General features: G+C 39.7%; 1 protein-coding gene across 2 annotated transcripts in view; it reads left to right on the forward strand.

Moving 5' to 3' along the window:
- Positions 1–20238, forward strand: part of LOC144016805 (SPRY domain-containing SOCS box protein 4-like) — an 89415-nt gene extending 69177 nt beyond the window's left edge. For both annotated transcript variants that reach the window (XM_077518139.1, XM_077518140.1), the window contains exon 3: positions 19480–20238. In XM_077518139.1, the coding sequence (XP_077374265.1) occupies positions 19480–19607 (128 nt within the window). In that variant the 3' untranslated portion in view covers positions 19608–20238. The remainder of the gene's footprint in view (positions 1–19479) is intronic.
- Positions 20239–21456: the final 1218 nt, after the last annotated feature.

The following is a 21456-nucleotide window of genomic DNA, read 5'->3' on the forward strand; positions in this document are numbered from 1 at the left end:
GCGGGGAGGAAGTTTCGAATGAAAGCACATCGAGTGTATGCAGCGTGTGCAAGATTCTACCCACGAGAAAAGTTTGACCTGATAAAGTGCAAGGCGCTTAGCAGCTTTATGTCATCTGGTTATGTGTACATGGAGGTAATGGTGTGTTGCTAGGCAACCTCAAAGTGAGGTAAGTGACACCAAAGTGACGGAGGGTGAAAAGGAGAACTGGTACTCTTGCCATCATTGAACGTATATTTCATTGTGGAATAAAAAAAAACAAAACTATTTCTTGCTTGAGCAATGGAACCTTGGTGTATAGAAACGGATCACTGAGCAGGATATAAAAAGTCTCCACACCCCTGTTCAAATTCCAGGTCTTTGTGAAGTGAAAAACGAGACACTCCTGCCACAATTTAAAAGTTTCTCTGAGTTACCTCAAATAAAGTTCAGATGTTCAGTAGGCTTTGTGCTAATATTGACGGGGACTTGATTTAAATTTCCTTTAACTACACTATTTTTTTATTTATTTATTTTTTTTACGTGCGAGTAATGACTGCCCCTTACTTGGAAAGTCTGTACTGGGGGAATTCCAGTCGCAACGCAGCAGACATGTCCACGTCAAAATTTAGCAGTAATAATTTTAATGATAGTGCATATATTTGTGGCGATTGGGGTCAAGTTGTATTTTACAATTTTAAAAACGTGCAGAATTTCATGTATCTTCATGTTAAAGATTAGGTAGCTCTTAATATGAAAAGAAAAATGCACTGAGATGCCATCGTGTTACAAATGCACTTATGCCATCTAGTGGCAGAAAAACAACCTCAACACAAATCAATATCACACTTTTTTTTTTTTTTTTTTTTACAGTGTAGCACATCTTTTCAATTTTAACTCAATTTTATGAATTATTATGAAATTACTGCATCAATGACTAAAAGATTCAACCATATTTCTATGTAACATTTTTTTCCACTTCCATGTTAAAAAGAATATGAAAACAGGAAAAAATATTTTATTGTACATTTTATTGTACATTTCGAACAGATGTAAAATTTGTGATAAATCACAAGTTAACTATTGAAGTCATGCGATTAATTACAATAAAAAAAAATAATAATCGCCTAACACCTCTAGTCACTATACTATTGTAAGTTATACTTTTTTTTTTTTTTTTTTCATAGCTTGGCTGGTCATGTGACATTCTTAGTTGTCCCTTGTACATACATATTAAACTCCGAGCTCGGACCCACACCCAAAATCTCCGTTCCCGAATTGTGTCGGTGGCAGCCAACAACTTCCGGTTGCATTTGAAATTTCCGCTTCGACCTCAGGACAAGTTTTTCTTTTTAGTTTAAAATGGCTTATCTTAACTACAAAAGTTGCATTGTGACCAAAAGTGGAATCTAGGTTGGTTATTGCACCTTTTGGTGTTCCTTGTGGATTTATGAAAATATACTGTGTAACACTATGGATGTCCAGTCTAAAAGTAATGAATGGAACGTCTGTGCAAGATGACTTTTCTATGCTGGTCTTGTCTGTTTACAACACGAGCATCCTTGCTGCTCGGCATCATGACTGTGAAGCCGAGTTGAGGATTAACCGCCTGTGTCATGTCTGGAGAGCGGCCGCAATTCCCTAAAGCAAATTGACAATTTGTTCAAGAGTAATGACATGGCTGCAGGACCACCACCGGCACGGCTTCAATTTTTTTTTTTTGCCAAGTAAAAGAAGAACAAAAGGACGATGACAGGGTCTTTTTCTTTTTGTGCTTAATTACAAAATGGAATAAGCAAGTTATCTTTATTTGTATTGACAGAATCCAACATGCTTGTTCCCATAACCGCGGTTGAGAACATGCAACTGCGGTAACTCGTTGACAATTTCTCTCTTGTTTGTCCCTTGACTTTTTGTGCAAGTCGTGACAGCTTTGCAGTGAGTCACAGCAGGACCGTACCGAAGGAATTGATTTCATTGCCAGTTTTCCAATCATTCGGGAGTAGTTTGGGATCACATGCTTATTTTGTTTGCTCGTATCTTGGCAAAAACACAGCAAGTGGTTTGCTTTACATCTTTGTAATGATAATTAGCAAACTTGTGAAAGTACCAAAAAAAAGGCTCCCATTGGATCTGTGTTGCGCTTTGAGTTAAAGCATGAATTTAACTTTTCAGTGTTTTTTTTTTAATGATATAATACGGATATTCTTCTAAATGTTGTCAGCTTCCTAGAATTATTTCATCACATGAAATGAGATTTCAAGGATTTACGGGTATGGATGAAAGGCCCTATTTGTCACTGTTTATTGCATGTGTCATAGAAACTCCACTTTTTGTGCCCTGTGGCCTTTTTGTAAGGAGACAAGTTTAAGCTTAGGCTGTCCTCCTCTCTCTATCCAGGGCCTAAATCACATATCGTCCTTGCTACATTCTCCCCAGGCAGAGCTACCACCACCTTTTTCAACATACATCTCTTTATTTGACATCGGTCTTCCAGCCTCAAAATTTTGGAGGAAAAAGTGTCACTGCTTTGTTCATATGTACTGGATTTTTTTCCTGCTTCACCTCTCCTGGCTTAAAAAAAATGCATGCAAAGGAAGACAGTAAAAGTTGCATTTACACGTTTGTTCCTAATTATTAACTCATTTACTCCCAATAACTTATAAATACGTTTTTTTAATGTTCTAAGTGTCCCAAAGACGTATTTATACGTTTTTTTTGGTTTGTTTGTTTGTTTTTTATGCTAGAGCATACAGAAGGCTTTGATGCAGCCTCTCAACTGCAAAGAACAGTTGCAGAAATGGTAGTTATTACATTTTTTCCTGATGAAAGAAGAGACTTTAATCTTTCTTTTGATAGGTTCCATGCTTTTATAGCAATAGAACACAATATTCTGTGGGCCTTGCAAAATCAGTCAAAATCCAGTAAAACAGCCGGGAGCGAACTGGGCTGCTTCTGTGAAAATGGCTGGGAGTGAATGAGTTAATATCACTCAAGCCAGTGAAGTTTCCCCTCATTTATTCTCTGCTGTTACCATGACAGCACAACTGATCTCAGAGCTAATTACAGCTTCTGGTAGTTAGTCAGGGTTCAACGTGACCCGCTGGTCCTGTGACTTCCTGCTGTTTAAGTTGATTCTGCAGACAATTACTGAAGCTTTCCTCCTCCTAAGCAGCATCACATGATAGCTTACCCGCAACCAAAAGTCTGATCTGGGATCCTGTTTGCTCGATGCACTTGACACCTTACGTTCATCATTTCCACTACTGAGTTACTTCAAGCCTCCGCAATCGATGATGTAGCTTAAAGATGGTGTTTTTATTGGCAATTTGGAAGGTCTGCCTTGCATTGTGAGGGGTAGTTTACGAGCTTTGAATATTGAATTATTAAAGTGAGGTAGCCATCAATAGGCCATGAACCTTATTTAGTACCTTAACCCAAGGTTGAAACGGACACCACACTCACTTCTCACATTTAGGTTGTAGAAACGTGATTCCTTGCAATGACTACGTTACGTATTTGGATTAAGGTGGTAATTCCGGTTTCTGATACATTCCGGGTAACCCATTTACATGCGTGAGTTACTCCGTTATACATATCCCGATCTTAATCGTGACACACGGACTTCATGATGCAAATAGACATCATTTTCCGCTCTTAACTTTCTACAGTCAGTAAAAGGTGTTATATTCATGTCAGCCATTTTTCTTAACGTCTGCTTGTGTATTTCCGGTGGGTTATGCCGGGCACACACACTGACAGGCAAACACGCATATATGTGTTTATATAAACACATTTCTGCCAGAGACAGAAAATAACATGAAAACGCAGCAGAGAACTTAAAATGTATTCAAGTTAGGCTCACTTAGCGAGTGGCAACGTAAGATGGCTGCCACACATACAAGTAGTTCCCGAAGACGAAGATTCTTTGCAAAGCTTGGACAGAACACAAACCAAAAGTTCTGTTCAAATGATTAAATCATAAATCATTCACCAAAAAATGTAAATTGGTGGAATTGTCCTTACTGTGGCACGCCCCTCCCTGCCCACAAGAAGCTCCCTCCGACATTATTCGGGTAAGATTAGCGAAACAGCAAGCGCTGTGATGACAAAGTTGTCAGATCTTCCTTGAGATTTCTCCGTCAGGTATTTTCAGGACGCCGATATTTTTCGTCGTAGCAAGCAAAGGGGGCTTTAAATTTTTTAGTGGAGGGTATCTTCACTCCCTCACCTTGGAATTTTGCCCAAAAACAAAAGGAAATATGCATCACTCTCTGCTGATGCAGATGTAAGGAAAAGACCGAGTCGCCTCACTCACTTCGACCGATTGTCGGCAAATCTGAAGTTTTTGGACATTATCCCTGTCAAGCAGGGTAAGAATAAATTTATATTACGGTACCTCATAGTTTCATGTTCTGTTGGCATTTATAGTAAATAGGTCAACAAACGCGTGGACGATTAGCTACCTGGAGCTATCATTAGCCTTTGGCTAAAAACAACAATGGAGAACATTAGCTTAGCGCAGACGTAGTGGTTTCTGCTCATTTTTGAGGGATTCAACTGGTCGTGTGTGCAAAGTTTGCTCTGTTGGCATTTATAGTAAATAGTAAGTCAATAAACGTGTGGACGGTTAGCTACCCCGAGCTATTGTTAGTCTTTGTCTAAAAACAACAAGGGAGAACATTACTTTTGTGCAGACGTAATGGTTTCGGGATATTTTGGAGGGATTCAACTGGCCAACTGATTCAACTGGTGTGCGTGGTCTTCCACAAAGTTTGACCTAGCGCAGACATTTGTCGTAGTTGTTTGAGGGTTTCGGGAAGGGAATAAACCCGACAGTGTCTCTCTTACACAAGCCCTAACTACAGCAGGATGCTGGTTAGTCGATCGGGATAACGGCTATCACTCTTACACAAGCCGTGACTGCAGCGTTTAACCATTTTATTGATTTTTTTTTTCTTGGCTTTGGACAACCACACAATGCACTACCGGGAGCTGGATTGCTTTTGTTTGTCCGCAGCAAAAAGCACGTGCCGTCGCAGACGTGACGTCTTGATTGGTTTACTAGGTCGTGCGGGAGTGGTTTACGGTAAGGTCAATTAGTTTGAAGTCCGGTCATTTAGCAGCTGTTTGTATCACAACGTTATTATGAATATGCAGAGTATCCATTATACAATAATTGAAATTATATTAGCTATATTTATTTATTATTTAGCTTTTATATTTACATTTCTACTATAGCACTCAACCATCATCACATACTGATGAACCTTCATAAAATACAGTAAACTGATTAAGATTTTGTAAATGAGCTCCTCTTCAAATCGTGCTTACTCAGCTGCGCCTGCATTACTTAAGCCTTTTTTTTTTTTTTTAACCCGTTCATCTGTTTGTGTGAATGGTGGCTGCGAGTGCTCACATGTCGGGCCCGTCTGCAGCCTTAATCTGGTGGATTATAGCGTGCTACTCTGCACTCTGGCAGTGTGTCTGCACGTGCGGCGTGTCATCTTGCAAGCACAACTTTGTCCTTGTGTGCGTCAGCCGGTGACGCGCAGGAAACCCAATCTCGCTTCTTTCATCGGCTCGTGTGCTTTTCACGTCTTCACGCTAGATTGGGAATCACCGATTGTCTCATATTCGCGGCATCAAACGGGGACAGAGAGGTGCATTGTGGGACAAGCTCTTGATCTTTTTAAATTTTTGTCTCATTACATAAATAAATGAGAAGTATTACTTTTGGATTTTAACTTTTGTGGATTAGGCCATTTTACATCACATGAGGGTTTTTTTTGTGGTTGTGTGATGACGCTTAAGAAATTTTATGTCATAACTTGTCGCAGTTCAAAGCTGTCCTTGTTCTTTGTAGGTCATCTGATTTTGAATCTAAAACTCTTTTGTTTGGGTTCACCAACTACGCTTACTGACATCAATGTAAAAATTAAGCTATCTTGTTTTTTGGTTGTCAAGTAGCCTTCAATGTGGCTCCCAACAGAGTGAAAAGTGGAGGTGGACGTTTTTTGGAACGTAACCTCCGCTACAGACAATTTTCTACTTAAGAACTTTCTTCCAGAACCATTTAATTTCGTAAGTAGAGGCACCACTGTACGAAATAAACACCGATAAGTAATCGGAGAAAAATGCTTTTGTAATATTTTTTTAACACAAAATTAAAATAAATCTGATTAATCGATTGAATAATTGATATATTAAAGGATTCTAAAAATATTCGATAGTGACAGCACTAGAATCGTTCCACTATCAAACTGAACCGCCTTTGAATTGTTTCGCACCACCACATAACTATAAACCGCATTGAATCGTCTTTTGTGGAGAGATGCACACCCTTAGTACATTCCCTTCCAAAAGTATTGGCACAGTAAGGCAAATTGAGATGAACATTTCGGATGCTATCCATGTGTGAGTTACTCTCCATGACCTGACTGGTTAATCCTGTGACGGATCAGCAGGTTATCGCAGACACTTTCAGGTTGGCGCCAAGAGCCGACCTGCTACGTATGCACGTGCGAGCGCTCGTGCTTTTCATCCTGTTAGATAAAGTGTGTGTGCGTATGTCGTTTTAACACCTTTTATTGACTCTTAATCCAGAGAAGCGACAGAAGCAAAGCCTCTCTTTCACTTTTGACCTTCCCGTTGAAGTCATTGCTCTCTGGCATCCTCTGCCTTGTTTCACTGGCCGCAATAAATTATGGAGACACGTATTTCAACTACACGGTAGATAATGAGTGAATAAATCATGTGACTATGCCTTGACGTGTTATGGTTAGCTGTCTATGGGTGTAAAAACAAGCACAGTTTACGTGTTTTATGTCGCACGGGAAGATGACGTCAAAACTCAAACCCTGAACCTGCTAACTGTGAGGCGAATATGATAACCACTGTGCTGAACCTATGTGAGGCATTGGAGTCGTCTGTGTAATGAATGCAATGCTAATGAGGCAGATTAGCATCATTTGAGGCATTTTCAGACACACAGCATTTCATGTGCGTGTTTAATGATGCTGAGCTGTCAGAATTATGGACACGTGCAGCTGGATGAGGTGCCCTAATGATAGTTTGATCACATTAGTCAGTGCAGCAATTAAAGCAACTGTATGCAATAATTTGACATAAAAGTAAAAAACTAGAACTGCAAAATGTGCACATGAGATGCAGACATTATTGTTGTCCACTTGGGGTCCCCATCCTCACCTTTAACTGTAATATCTTTGACTTTGAGTGTGTATGGCTTTAAAATGTGGGGCCTGGTGTTCTTAGTATCTCGCATGAATATTTATTGTCTACTTTAACGTCTAGATTTTCATATTCAGCTGTGTTCCCTGTGTCTTTGAACAGTTTGTTCAACAGGGATTAAGTGTTAGAGATTTAGCATAAATTGATCTCAGAGATTTTCTTTTGCATTGGCCTGGTAACAAGGTTCAACCAGCAGAAAAAAAAAAAATGCTTTGACCATATGAAAATTTGAAGGAGAACTGCATTTGTGCCATTTTCAGCCTGACAGTTGATATGCAAGTACGGTACTGGAAAATCCTACATGTCTGAAAGTAAACCAATAAGCGGTTTTGCATTGCAGTTAGCATTTTTGCGCCTCATCGAAAAAGATTTTTTGCGGTCGGCGGAGGCGGTTCCAAATAGCTTCACTTGGCTCACGTGGGTAGTCAGAGGTCAAATAAAGTTTGGTGCTACTTAATGTCGCACCAGTTTGTTCTTACAATGGGATGGCGAGATAAGACAGAGAAGCCATGCTAATTGCTAAGCTAACCGAGGATTCACACTACTAGCATACTTGGATTAAGTGTTTATTTAGGTGATGGAGTACACTTGTCACAGATGTCTGGCTGGAACTGCGTTAACGTGGAAAACATACAACATTGAACAGCAAGATTGCAAGTAAATTAACAAGTGCTAATCTAAAATGTGTGTAATATCAGTAATGTTATGTGTTTAGTTTCACAATAGTGCTGAGTTTTGAGTTTGACTTTTGAGATCTACACAGTAAATGCTCCCAAAATTGCCTTACAATTGTTTTTTTTCCCTTTTTTTTTAATTTATTTAGCTTTACTTCTAGACAAGAAAATCTAGATTGAGTTCATATATATATATATATATATAATATATATATATATATTAGGGGTGTCACGATTCGCCAACTCCACGATTCGATTTAAATTTCGATTTTGGGGTCACGATTCGATTTTTTTTTTCGATTTTTTTTTTTTTTTTTTTTTTCTCCGCTCCCCCACTTTATAACACAGAGGCATATGCTTCTGTAGGCTAAGGCTAGTCTATGATCATTGGTTCTATTCATTGTACAGTAAATCTTATTTCAAAAGATCGGCTACATATAGGTGATGCAATTTCCATATTATTTTTGTGTAAATTTATGTAATATATGATAATTGACATTAGGCAGGAATGATCAAATTCAAAGAATTTATTTACAATATAAAGTTAACCGTCTTGTTCTTACTGAAGTGTAAAATAAAAAATAAAAAAACAAAAACAAAAAGTCACAGTGGGTGCCTGCCATCTATTGACTGTTTTTGGTTACAACAGTGTGCTGTGCGTTCCTCTTAAAATAATGTGCAATGTGCAACAACAACAAAAAATATATTGTATCCAAAGTCATGGAACAAATACAGCCTGAACAAACTATATCCCAACATTTACAGTTGCTGGGCATACTGTAGCGTGGTTCAAGTACACTAATTAAATGTTTGAATCCAGCGTTTTCCAAGGCTGCAGGTCTGCTGCTATAAATAGACCTATGGATCTGGCGTTTCGCGCGAGCTGAAGTGTGTGGAAGTTTCACTGTAAATGAGGATGAAATAGTTGGTTGGACCGTTGTTTTCCCACTTCTAGTTGAATTTGATAAATCTAAATCTTTGTGATGCCTGCGTAAATGTCCCGTCATGTTTGTCGTGTTTCCCGTTGTTACGGCTGGCGGCTCGGGCCATTCAGTTTGAATGCGCCAGCGCGACACTCTGATTGGAGGACTGTGCCAGCGCGACACTCCGATTGGACGACTGTGCCAGCGCGACACTCCGATTGGACGACTGTGCCAGCGCGACACTCCGATTGGACGACTGTGCCAGCGCGACGCTATTGTGTATCCGTGTATTATACCCCTATTAGTTATTGTTTCTCCTCCGTTCTGTCAGTTCTGTCAAATGCGGTTATTATTTGTTCACCTTCCACTTTCACTCCCTTGTCAAACCCCTGCCTGAAATTTCAATTAAAACTACTCAGATGTTAAAGTCGACCCGTGTTTATCTACTCTATATTTTCTGTTATTGTGTTACTTCCCTTCCCCTTGACGAGCCGGGCGTAACACCGTGGCCGAGTACAGTACGCGCACATAGCATATCTTGCAACTGTGGTCTTTTTATCGACAACGTGAACGTTGTCGACATAACTCACCGGGAACGCAAAATGTTTCCAAACTGGTGACGAGAGAAGCGGGAGCGGCTTGAAGCACCATTGCTGTGTCTGTCCGCGCTTGCCATCATGACTGCAGGAGAAGTCAGCTAACAAGTGCCGTTAGCTAGTAGCTGAATGGCTGCGTCTCATTTGCTTTCCTGGGAGGTGGCGGTGGCGGCGGTGGCGGCGGGCGCGGGGGGGGGGGGCATCGAATCGTGTGTCCTCTCTTCTATTTCGATGCTCGAAATCGTGACGTAATTTCGATCGATTTCGATAAAAAATCGAAATCGTGACACCCTTAATATATATATATAATATATATATATATATATATATATAATAATTTGTCAGTTGTTATAGTGTCATATTTTTATGGTTTAATAAAAACCCTCGCTGGTCCCTGGGATTAACCTGCAAAAAAAGAAAGAAAAGCTGCACAAAATGAGAAAGTTGCTCTTCTAAGTAAGTCATTGATTTGATAAACTGCTCTGCAAAGGAGAAAAAAAATGATCCTTGCAACCAATGGTCAAGTCATCATCAAATCAGACGTGTCGGTCCTCACCCTGACTTTATGTCAAGGACAGTTGAGGATCAGTGTCACCTTGTCTCATTTGTCTCACCATCCTCATCTGTGCTTCCTCCTTTCCTCTTTTTTTTTCCTCATCAAAAGTCCTCCACCTTTGCTTTCCTCGTTCTGCCGCCTCTCCTTCCCCTCCTCCTGTTTCTGCCTGAAATAAAGAGCTCTGCACTTCCAGTAAGACACGGATGGTCTTGAGAGAGAGAGAGAGAGAAAGCTAGCAGGCGCGAGGGAGCAATGCTTTAAAAAGAAGCACAGCCTTGTCCTGTGTGACCACCAGCTCTTCTCTTGTAACAGGATTTATCCGCGTGACAGTAAAACGCTCCAGACAGAAGATGACTCAACACTGAATCTGCACTTGAGCACTCCAGTCAAAATAAACTTTTACATAACACCTCATAAAGTTGTGAAATATTTAGCAGCCACCGTGGAGCTACATCCTTTTTTATGTTGTGTACAAAAGCGTATTTAAGCAAACGTGTCGTCGTTTGCCAACACTTCTGGATTAATGAATTCTGTAAACCGCACAAAACCCTGAAAATGAGGTTTAAACGTTCGTTCTTTAGTGAATGCTGATAGAAAAACATTTGGATTGATTAAGATCATGCAGTTTATTATTTGTAACACATCAAATATCTAAGTATTGCTAATACAGAGAGTCCTTGAGTTACGTTGGAGTTGCGTTCCGACGCTAGCCATGCAACCTGAATTTTGACTTAAGTGAAATTTTCCCATTAAAGTCAAAATAATTTGCATAAAAAATAATCTAAAATAATAATATAAGATGCTGTCCGACTGAAGCCCAAGTCTTTGCCGATGTTTGTCGGTGTCTTTCCTTTCTGCGATCTTTTTATGATGTTTAGCTTCGTTTCCATGCTAATTGCTTTTCTTTTGGCTGGACCAACATTGATAGAAGACATAGGTTTCTTCTTTGGGGCCATGATGTGGGAAAAAAAGAGGGCGAAAAAGCCAAAGATACTCCCACAAGTGCACAACGCTAGTGCTAGCTAAGGGCTAAATAGCGGACGAGGGGAAAACACTGCAGGCTATATGGCGGACGAGGAGCCAAAATGGCGAACAGGTGTAACCATTGTAAAGTCTAAACGCCTTAGATCGAATGCGCCTTAACTCAAGGACTCTCTCTATATGTTTTACATGTCAAATACATGTTTTTACTGCAGTTGTAGAAAGCATTTTTTGCGGACTGGCAAATATTCAATTGATGTATTTTGTAGATCTGAAAATCTGACACCCTCAAAGATGTGGGCCAAAATTTGGACCGACTACTAACTTGGGTTCATTTGACCCAACAACTTTATAGACAAAGTTGGGTTAAATTGGGAATATTTTGATGCCAAGATGTCGGCCGGCTGCGGCTAACACTTTGCTATTGGCCTCTCACGCCGTCCTAGCAACAAACGAAAGTGACGAAATAGGTTAGCGCTAGCTAAGATGCTATATAAATGAACTCCATTTACAATGGAATATTTTGATGTAATTGGATTTTTTATTTTATAGACTATGAAGTGTTTTTTGGCAAAAGTACAACAAGTAACCGATTAAAGTTGATTTGAGACTCGCTCGTAACGGGAACAAGAATTGCGAATGTAGATTTTTGGGCTATCGTGATTTTATTCTGCCAAATATTGGAATTTGAATCAATCTTGTCTGCATTTCTTGTTGTGTCCTGGAGTGTGCATATTTGCAGAAGTCTCAACGTCGTTGACGTGTGCTTTCCCTTCGTGTAAATGTTTGTATGATGCTTTCTTGTCAGGGCTTTTGTGGTACAGGAACACATCACAATGGCATCGATAGCGTAGCGTGACTTTGGATTGTCTGGCGAGGTGTACACACACGTACTTGAACTCGCACTACATATGTACAGGGTATGTCTCTTAGCACTGTCGGTGTGTCGACAGCCATTTTAAATTCCATCACCTTGAATTAAAGGATTAAAGGATTACATACTTCTCTGGAGTTTAGATAAAAGATTCTTTGGTTAATGATTACAAAAAAAAAATGCATTATCGTTCAGTTTGTTTTTCCCTTAGTCATGTGGGCATTTTGGAGGTCGTCTGGCTTTTCCATTGTTGATGTTTTTGAAGTGGCAGGACAGCCTTTGTCCTTGGACAGAATGAGAAGAGGAACTGAGATGAACAGGAATAAAGGCAGAGAAGTTTTGACTTTGGAGGTTTCAGGCAGAGCATAAAAAGCTTCAAATACGCCACCGCTCGAATGGATTTTCAAAACATGGAGTAATTGAAGTCCTGTAATGCCCTCTCACATGTGGGCAAGGAGATCCACAATTGTCACCTTGTCTTAAAATTGATACCTCGGTTTGCAGCCGCCTTTCAATTAGCATAACCTGCAGACAATAAATCCCGCTTGGCGCATCTCATTACAGGCTGTTGTCACATTGTCTGCCCCATTAGGCTACTCCTTCATGTTGCACTCACTTCACAGCGCCAAAGAATTCATCAGGGACCGAAAAAGTATAGATCGCTGGATGTTGCCAGATTGATCCATTTTTATATACTACACTGGATATAAGAAGTCTACACACCCCTGTTGAAGTGACTAGTTTTTAGCATAATGACCAAAGCAATTTAAAACTTTTTCTGCTGTGTTTGTCACCTCATTTATCTTATATCTACTGTAGATGCCAGCCTACACTACATTGTATACATTTAAGTTGGAGATAGTGACATTTTGATTCATTGATTCATTGCTCATTATAATTGCCTATGGACATAAATATAGCACAAACTTAACCTGGAAATAGCCAGATTGATATTCACGGCCATTTGCTAGGGAAAGGCGGGGCATTCTGTACAATAATTTGAGCTGATTGGACGATGCGGCATTGTACACGTATGTTTGAACCAATCACAGCCACGGATGAAAATGCGTTCATGTCCGTTTATCCTTCTTGTCGAAGGGGGAAAAGCATGAACATCTTAGCAGCTAGAAATTCACGAAGCGCCCCTCGCTGTTCAACATTCAACAAGGAAACGGTGAGTCATTCTGCGAGAACAGAATCAATTGTAGCGTCCATTCGTCCATGTTGGGTTTGTTTGTTAGCTCCGGTGTCTGCACTGGCTTCCTGGTTTCCTCACAGTTGCATGCTCCGCCCACAAAAACAATGTGGTTCGGATCGGTGGAAATCAACGAGCTCGGTACAAGGTGGATTCTCCGGAGTTTGTGAAATCACAAATACCGTGAGAATTCATCTTGCGAGAGCAAACTATCGTTCCAAAATAATAGGGAAGTGGCTCCTAGCATTAAATGCTAACAAACATGGAATGGAAATAAGATAAGTGAGCTTTTTTTGCAAATACTGTATGGGTGGGTTTAAATTAAAAAAAATAAAATAAAAATAAAAATGAATCTTTAGATTTTTTTGAGAATTAAATCACATTTTTGTTTCCCACATTAAAAAAAATTTACTTAATAAGTGAATTTCAAAAAATACAACTTTATTTTCGTATTATGCCTTTTATTTGTGAAAAAATGTTTATTCTATTTTTTTTTAAAAAGGACTGTTTTTACAGTATTCCTTTTGATATAGAAAAATGGGATTTTATTCCTGAATGATACACTGTTTCTCTAAATAATACATTATTCATGATAGCTTTCAATTGGCCCAAATCCTAATGTAAGGAGTACTATTTGGCTAAGAAGGTTTTTTTTTTTTTTTTTTTTTTTTTGGGGGGGGGGTGGAAAATCTTTAATATTTTTATTTTTTTATTTTTTTATTTTTTTATGATACCAAATAATTAACTGCAAATTACTTTGTGGATGGGGCGGCACAGTGGATGAGTTGTTAGCACGTCCGCCTCCCAATTCTGAGGACTCCGGTTCGAGTCCAGGCTTCGGCCTTCCTGGGTGGAGTTTGCATGTTCTCCCCGTGCCTGCGTGGGTCTTCTCCGGGTACTCCGGTCTCCTCCCACATTCCAAAGACATGCATGGCAGGTTAATTGGGCGCTCCGAATTGCTTGTGAGTGTGGATGGTTGTTCGTCTCTGTGTGCCCTGCGATTGGCTGGCAACCAGTTTGGGGTGTACCCGACCTACTGCCCGAAGCCAGCTGGGATAGGCTCCAGCACCCCCCTGCGACCGTTGTGAGGAATAAGCAGTTGAGAAAATGGATGGATGGATGGATGGATAGTTTGTGGGCCCCCAGAGGTCCTGGGACATCAGTTTGAGAAGCAATGCCGTCGAGTGACAAACAACCAGAGCAAACCTCCTCACAGCTCAATAATGTCAGCATCCGTACATTATCAGCAGCTCATCCGCACACTCGTGATTGCGCCTCTTCCAGGAAGTTAATGAGGTCTCACTTTTGATTGCTTTTACTGCGGCACAAGCACTTTTCACAATTTTACGCTTCTCTTTGTGGCCGTTACGGAAGTTTACGCATTAGGAGAAATTAGCACAGAATTAAATGCAAAATAACCTCAAAGTGGCATTTTGGATGCCATCACGAGTGGCACAAGTAGCTCCTGGTCTTCAGCCGCAACTTGTCTGCAGAAGTGATGTTTTTCTACAGGGCAGCTAATGAGCCAAAATACAGCCCGGATAAGGACGGGCATGCCTCATTTATGTGCGCGCGTGTCAATACCGACACCGTGCAAGCGCTTCCCTCCAGATATTTAAACCTGGTGATGTAACCTGCTCGAAAATGCGGCAACGAACCGAATCGGTATTATAAGACCTGATATTGCCTCAAGTCCTTTGGAGAAAGTTCGTGGGAGGTTAACAGACAACCGCCACAAACGAGTCATCTCCTCATGTTTTTGTCATCCTCCACCAGTTTCCAATTTGCTTCCTCCCAGTGGTGATGCGCTCACCAGCTCGGGTGTCACTAACGCCTGCTAAGCATCAGTTTATTTCGCTTGGCGCTATATTTAGGTTTGAGCTTGTAATGAGTGCCTGTGGTGTTGCTGTTTACCAATCATTAGATTTTACATAAGGCTGGGCCTGATTATTTAACCTGAAAATCCGTAAAACGTCAACACACGGATATTCTCGCCACTTCTGGCACAAATAGATGATAAACCTTTTATGCAATGTTTACTCGCCTTTACGGTGAGTTAATGTTGTCGTATTTTTGAGGTGATACTTGACTTGAGAGCCACTGCGCTGTATAATCCTCCTCAAGGCCAATATAACGCTACTTTTTAATGTTAACGTGATGTAGTGCACGCTCCCAGTCGTGTGAAGCGTTCTGTCTGACGTCAATGTCAGCGCAGAGGAGAGCCCATGCCGCATATCATTTTAATGCTCTCATTACGATCAAGTAATGGCGCTTCAAAGTGAGGTCACCGTGCTTGAGTCGGGGTGAGCACTCGTGTGATTGCGGAGCAGGAACGCGTCTGTGTGTGCGTGTGTGTTACAAAAAATAGCGACACTAATTTCTTTCCATTTCAATTAATTGGTCAGAAAATTGCTGAAAAATAATGTACAGTATCTTTGTTCATTTTATATAATTATACTAAAAATAAAATATATTAATCCTGCTATTTGAGAATGGAAAAAATAAAATGTGTATATAGTCTATAAAAAAATGTGAATGAATTTGATAACTTCATTATTTTTCATGTACAATTAATAACTTTAAAAAGTCATTTTTCTACTTGCTGTCGACTGATGATGACATCACCTGTGCTGAGGAAGTAGGTAATGAAAAATCATGGCTCACCTGTTTTCTGGGTTTGGTCAGTAAAATGAGCCATGATTGGTCGTTACCTACTTCTTCAGCACAGATGATGTCATCTTCAGTCGACAGCAAGTAGAAAAAATACTTTTAATGGTATTAATTGTACATGAAAAATAATGACATTAACAAATTCATTTTGGAAAAACTAACTTTTTGCTGCTCTAAATTACTCAATTAGTCAGGCATCCCTTTAACTCATTTGCTCCCAATAACGTGTAAATACATTTTTTTTTTATGTTCTAAGTGTCCCAAAGACGTATTTATACGTTTTTTTGTTTTTTTTTTTATGCTAGAGCATACAGAAGGCTTTGATTCATCCTCTCAACTGCAAAGAACGGTTGCAGAAATGGTAGTTATTACACAAACGGCCAGCAGTTGGCAGCAGAGCAAAGGAGATCAACCAGGGCCATGTAGAAAAAAAGCTCAATTACTTACAATTTTAAATAGATTTGTGAAAACTGATGAAACTTAACTCTCTTCTAATGCTAGTTGCTGCAAAACGGAAACAGATAGAAACATACTTTTTTTTCCTGATGAAAGAAGAGACTTTAATCTTTCTTTTGATAGGTTCCATGCTTTTATAGCCATAAAACACAATATTCTGTGGGCCTTGAAAAATCAGTCAAAATCCAGTAAAACAGCCGGGAGGGAACGGGACTACTTCTGTGAAAATGGCTGGGAGTGAATGAGTTAAGGTATCGGAGGCTGCTGATACCAGCCACAGATACTCAAGGGGGTAAAAAAAAATTAAATTAAGTGCTCCTCGACAGTAATTGTGTTCACAATTTTTGGCATTATGTTACATGAAATTGTATATATCAATAGTACTAGAGGTATTTGTTGCTTGGTATCGGTGTACTCGATTGAATTGGTCTGAAAAAAAGCCGTAATGAACTTCCCTGAACATAATAATAGATTTATGTTTAACTAGTTAGTAAATATGTGATTTGATCATTTCAGTATAGATACAGTTCTCCTGATGATAAAAATACTGTACATAGAATTACTGATACAATTTTGGTCATGTTACCATTGCAATCTCATCATTTTGCTTTTTGAAACATAAATATCTAGATGGCTCGTGTGTGCTGTGAGCCAATGTGAAGCAACGTAACAGGGCGGCCATCTTGGGACAGGGGTGCTCGATTACTCAAACGTTTCAGTCAATGGAGAAAGGACTTTGAAATAGCTGCAGATTGCTCAACTCTCCCAAATTTTTGTTGTTCGATACGTCACAAGGCATGACACAACTATGCCGCATATTTCACAAAAAAAATCCATTATCATGTTGTTGAACCGTCATGCTAATTCGTTCTCCACGAAGCAGGAAGTAGTAACCAGTTCGATGACAAGCGCACCGACAAATAAACATGACTGATGAAACAGCAACTCTGGTCACACCGCATCCCATTTATTCCTTGTATGATATGTATTATTTATGAGACATTAGCTATGCGAACCACGGCGGTCGAGTTAGCATGCCACACGCTTACGGGTAGTGCACTGATAAATCCACTTCCTGTTACTGTAAACTCGCAGGAAAAATCTTAGAGACCAGTGCAAGTACTTGTATGCAGTTTCCCAGTCTTCTGTCAACGTCACATTTACATGTCCATTGATTGAAGACTTTTATCCCTCTTTTGACTTTGAGCCTCTTTCCACGTTCTCCCTCCGAATGTATGAATGAGCGCCATTGTTATTTCGCTCCCCCACGGCGGCCTTGTCTGATGTCAGGGGGCCATTGTGGTGGGGATCCGATGCATGAAAAGTGAATTAAGCTGTGTGTGTGCATGTCTGTGCCACTACAGTAGGAGTTTCATCAGGTGGAAGGTTTTAAGGACTCGTACACACACGCTCGCGCACACAAGACATCACGAGATCCCAAACAAAGCCGTTTGTTCTTTTTGTTGTCACATCGATAACTTGATTCTGTAGAACTACAGTTACATGAAGCTCCTCAAACTGCTAGCATGACGGCCTGTTTAACACGCTAGCACAAACTGACGTGACATCACACATGGCAACACTAGCACTTTACAAAAACAGTTTTAAGTAATTACGACTCTACTTTCCTCAAGTTACGTGTTCCGTTCCTACGCTAGCTATGTAACCCGAATTTTGACTAAAGTCGAATTTCCCCATTGAAGTCAATATGTACATCAAAATATTTTGAAGAAAAAAAAAAAAAAAGATGCTGTAAAGTCAAAGGCCGATGTTTGTCCGTGGCTCTACTTTCTGCGATCTTTTTATGATGTTTAGCTATGTTTCCATGGTAATTGTTTTTCTTTTGGCTGAACCAACATTGATAGAAGACATAGCTTTTTTCTTCTTTGGGGCCATGATGTGGAAAAAAAGACGGCGAAAAAGCTAAAGATGCTCCCACAAGTGCACAAGCGCTAGCACTAGCTAAGGGCTACATAGCAGACAAGGGTGGGCTAAATAGCAGACAAGGGTGGGCTATATGGCGGACGAGGAGCCAAAATGGCGGACCGGGCGTAACCGTTGTAAAGTTGAAACGCCTTGTATTAGATATTTGTAGCTGCATCAATTGAATAGCTAAACTACTTTTAGTTTCACTTCAGACTGTGGCTTCAAGGTGGGCCAAAAACAGATGAAAAAAAATATTGTTTGTTACCTGAGCCTTTGGTACTGTGATGTCATTTTCAGTCGACAGAAAGTGGCAGTACAAAATGGCCGCCCCTGAGATGGATTTTTCGCAGTATTAATCAGAATTTTTGCTTAGACTAGTGGAGTTTTATAGAACTTATTGTAAGAAATGTAATAACTTAAAGCTGCTCTCTGTAACAATTTAGCCAAAAATACAATAGCCTTTTTATTTGACCGTTTATGACTGAAACATTCTTCTAATTAGCAGATTAACACCTGAGCTGTTCATAATGTTCCCAATAGTTTTCCGACTGGATTGGGGTTCGAATTTCCCGCTCTCTGCAGATGTGACATCATGTGTGCGTTGTGAATGTGAAGAAGGTTGTGTGCAGTTTCATATTTGGTCAACAGGTGGCACTAGCGATTCGAAATTGAATTTTCTGCATTCAGTAGCGTTAACTTCTCATTTAGTAAAGATAAATATTGAAATTGAGCTAAAGAAAAAATACTGTATCAAAACAGGAATAAAGTATAATTAATGTATACTGAGAACTATAATGTAGTATTAGTGCATTTAAGGCGTGGCCTACTGAGTGACATCACAAGCTTGTGTCGTGAGTTGTGACCTACTTTCTTACCTTTGTTAACTAAAATAACCTTGATCGTGACATTCATTCAATAAAATTACAACTTTTTATTATAAAAAAAATCACTCTTCTTTTTTTAATTTGTAATATTGGGATGTTATGCTTTTAATAATCTTGAGAATATTTTTCTTGAAAAAATATTGCTCTTATTAGATTGCTTTATTGTGTTATGGATAATATTTTTTGTAATATGACAGAAATACAAAAAATGTAATTTTCTCATAAACATGCATCGCATGTGAAGCTCACTCGCCATTTATCACCCGGGCGGGAAAATGCTCAAAAATGCGACCCGATTGTCGGTACAGTATGTATGCGGGCGTCATGTGGAAGACGTGTAAATATTTCAAAGGTGCAACATCACACGCTTGACCCATCGACTCATCTCCCCCATTCAGTCCTCTTTAAAGATTCATCATGCGTGCGCGTGCTTGTTTCTTTTTATCAAACAATGCCAAGCCATCTGCTGCGCCCTCTGCTAACCTTTGACCTCTCTTCCCTTCTCCCCTCTCAGCGGAGCCCCTCCCGCTGACGGACCTGTGCCGTCGCGCGGCCCGCCTGGCGTTGGGCCGGGAGCGCCTGCAGGAGATCGAGAGCCTCCCCCTGCCCGAGTCCCTCAAGAATTACCTCCAGTACCAGTGACGTGACTTGACTTGACACCAGCGGAACCCACACGGACTCACACAGCCGAACAGCGGGTGGGCGAACGGCAGGAAGGAAAGGAGGAAGCGCTTGAAGGAAACAGACCAGGATGAGGAGGAGGAGAAGGAGGAGGAGGTCCCGAGCTAGCAAGCTACAGGTGGGATCCACTGACAGCGTCTGGAGCTCATTTTTGGACGACAAGTCAATTGGCGGAGCTAAGGTGGCTGTAGAGCACTATCGCCACCTAGTGATGAGAATGGAAACTGTGCACAACTAATCCTTACCCCCGGAGGCCTTCTTGACGAGTCAGCGAGCGCTGGCGCAGGAAAAGTTTTCAATCTCAGCGACCAAAAAGCTCTCTTTGGGTTGAAGACGTCAGCGTGCCGCTCGGATCTGCATTGAAGCCCTTTTGCAGACGTGTTACGTGGCTGGTGCCATGTTTACTTTCTTACTGGATACATTCGGATATTATTATATCGAGCACAGTCGAAAGAATGATTTTCCCATCAGGTCTTAATTCCTTCAGGGGATGTCGTGTTTTATTGGTTTATTTCAGTCAACACAATAACATAGAATTTTAGTCGGGTTTTAATGTATTGTCACTGAAAGTATTAAATTGAGTGGAAAAGGCTGCTGGTCTGATTGTTACTTTTGTTAGGGCCTGTGAAAAACTGACTGATGTGGCGTGTCATGAATATCAGTTTGTGCGTGCGTGTGTAAAAATTCTGCTGAACAGTAACGGGGCCACACTGAAAAAGACAAAATTGTAAAATTATGCAGAGAAAGATATTCAAATTAATAAAAAAAAAAAATATATATATATATATATATATATATATATATATATATATATATATATATATATATATATATATATATATATATATATATATATATATATATACATATAACGGAAACCTTGAAAACTATTGGGGCGGTCGAGCTTGTTTCCCTTCTCCAACACAGCTGACGTATGATCAGCTGATCAGCAAGCTCTGCATAAGCCTGATAACGATCCTGTTGATTGGAATCAGCTGTGGTGAAAGATGAAAACCTGGACTTTGGACTTTGGCCCCCGAGGACCGAGTTTGCCCACCCCTGATTTTAGTGTCATGACCAGGGTTGTTAGTTTCGGAATTTTCATTTCAGTTTTTATTTCGTTTTAATTTCGTTTTCTGTTTTGTTTTTTAAATTTAATTCGTTTTCAGGGTTGTTCTGTTAATTTTTTATTAGTATTAGTTTTTTTTTTTTTTTAATCCTTATTTTTAAGTTTGGTTTTAGTCTTGCTTTTTTAAAACACGTGTATTACTTGTGTACAGTATTTAATAAACATAGTGGTACAATGAAAAACGCAGTTCTTACCTCGCGTTGCATTTCAGCTGAATTAAATGAAAAATCAGACAAGTTGGAGCCAAAAGTCAAACGCGCAAAATTGTCATCTAAGAGTGACATCATCTGAAGATGCTTTTCTATTGGCTGCTGCTAGATGACGTCACTTCTGTGTGACACACTTTCAAACGTCCTTATTCTGGTTAATATTGAAATAAATATACTTAAAATCACATTGAAAATCAACTCTGAAGGCTCATATATTAAATGAATTATTAAATACTAAAAAACTAAGGATATTTTCACAATAATTAGTTTTGTAAACGTAGAATGTAGGATCAGTTTTTTGTTTTTTTGTTTTTTAGAACATTTTCATTATTTTAACGATTTATTTTCATTAGTTTTTGTTAACTTAATCTTGGTCATGACATTCATTCAATAAAATTACAACTTTTTATTATAACTAATCAGTCTTTATCTCCTTAAAACTTACACTTGCATATTTTTTTTGGTAATATTG

The sequence above is a fragment of the Festucalex cinctus genome, chromosome 1, assembly GCF_051991245.1.
Source record: "Festucalex cinctus isolate MCC-2025b chromosome 1, RoL_Fcin_1.0, whole genome shotgun sequence".
NCBI lineage: Eukaryota > Metazoa > Chordata > Actinopteri > Syngnathiformes > Syngnathidae > Festucalex > Festucalex cinctus.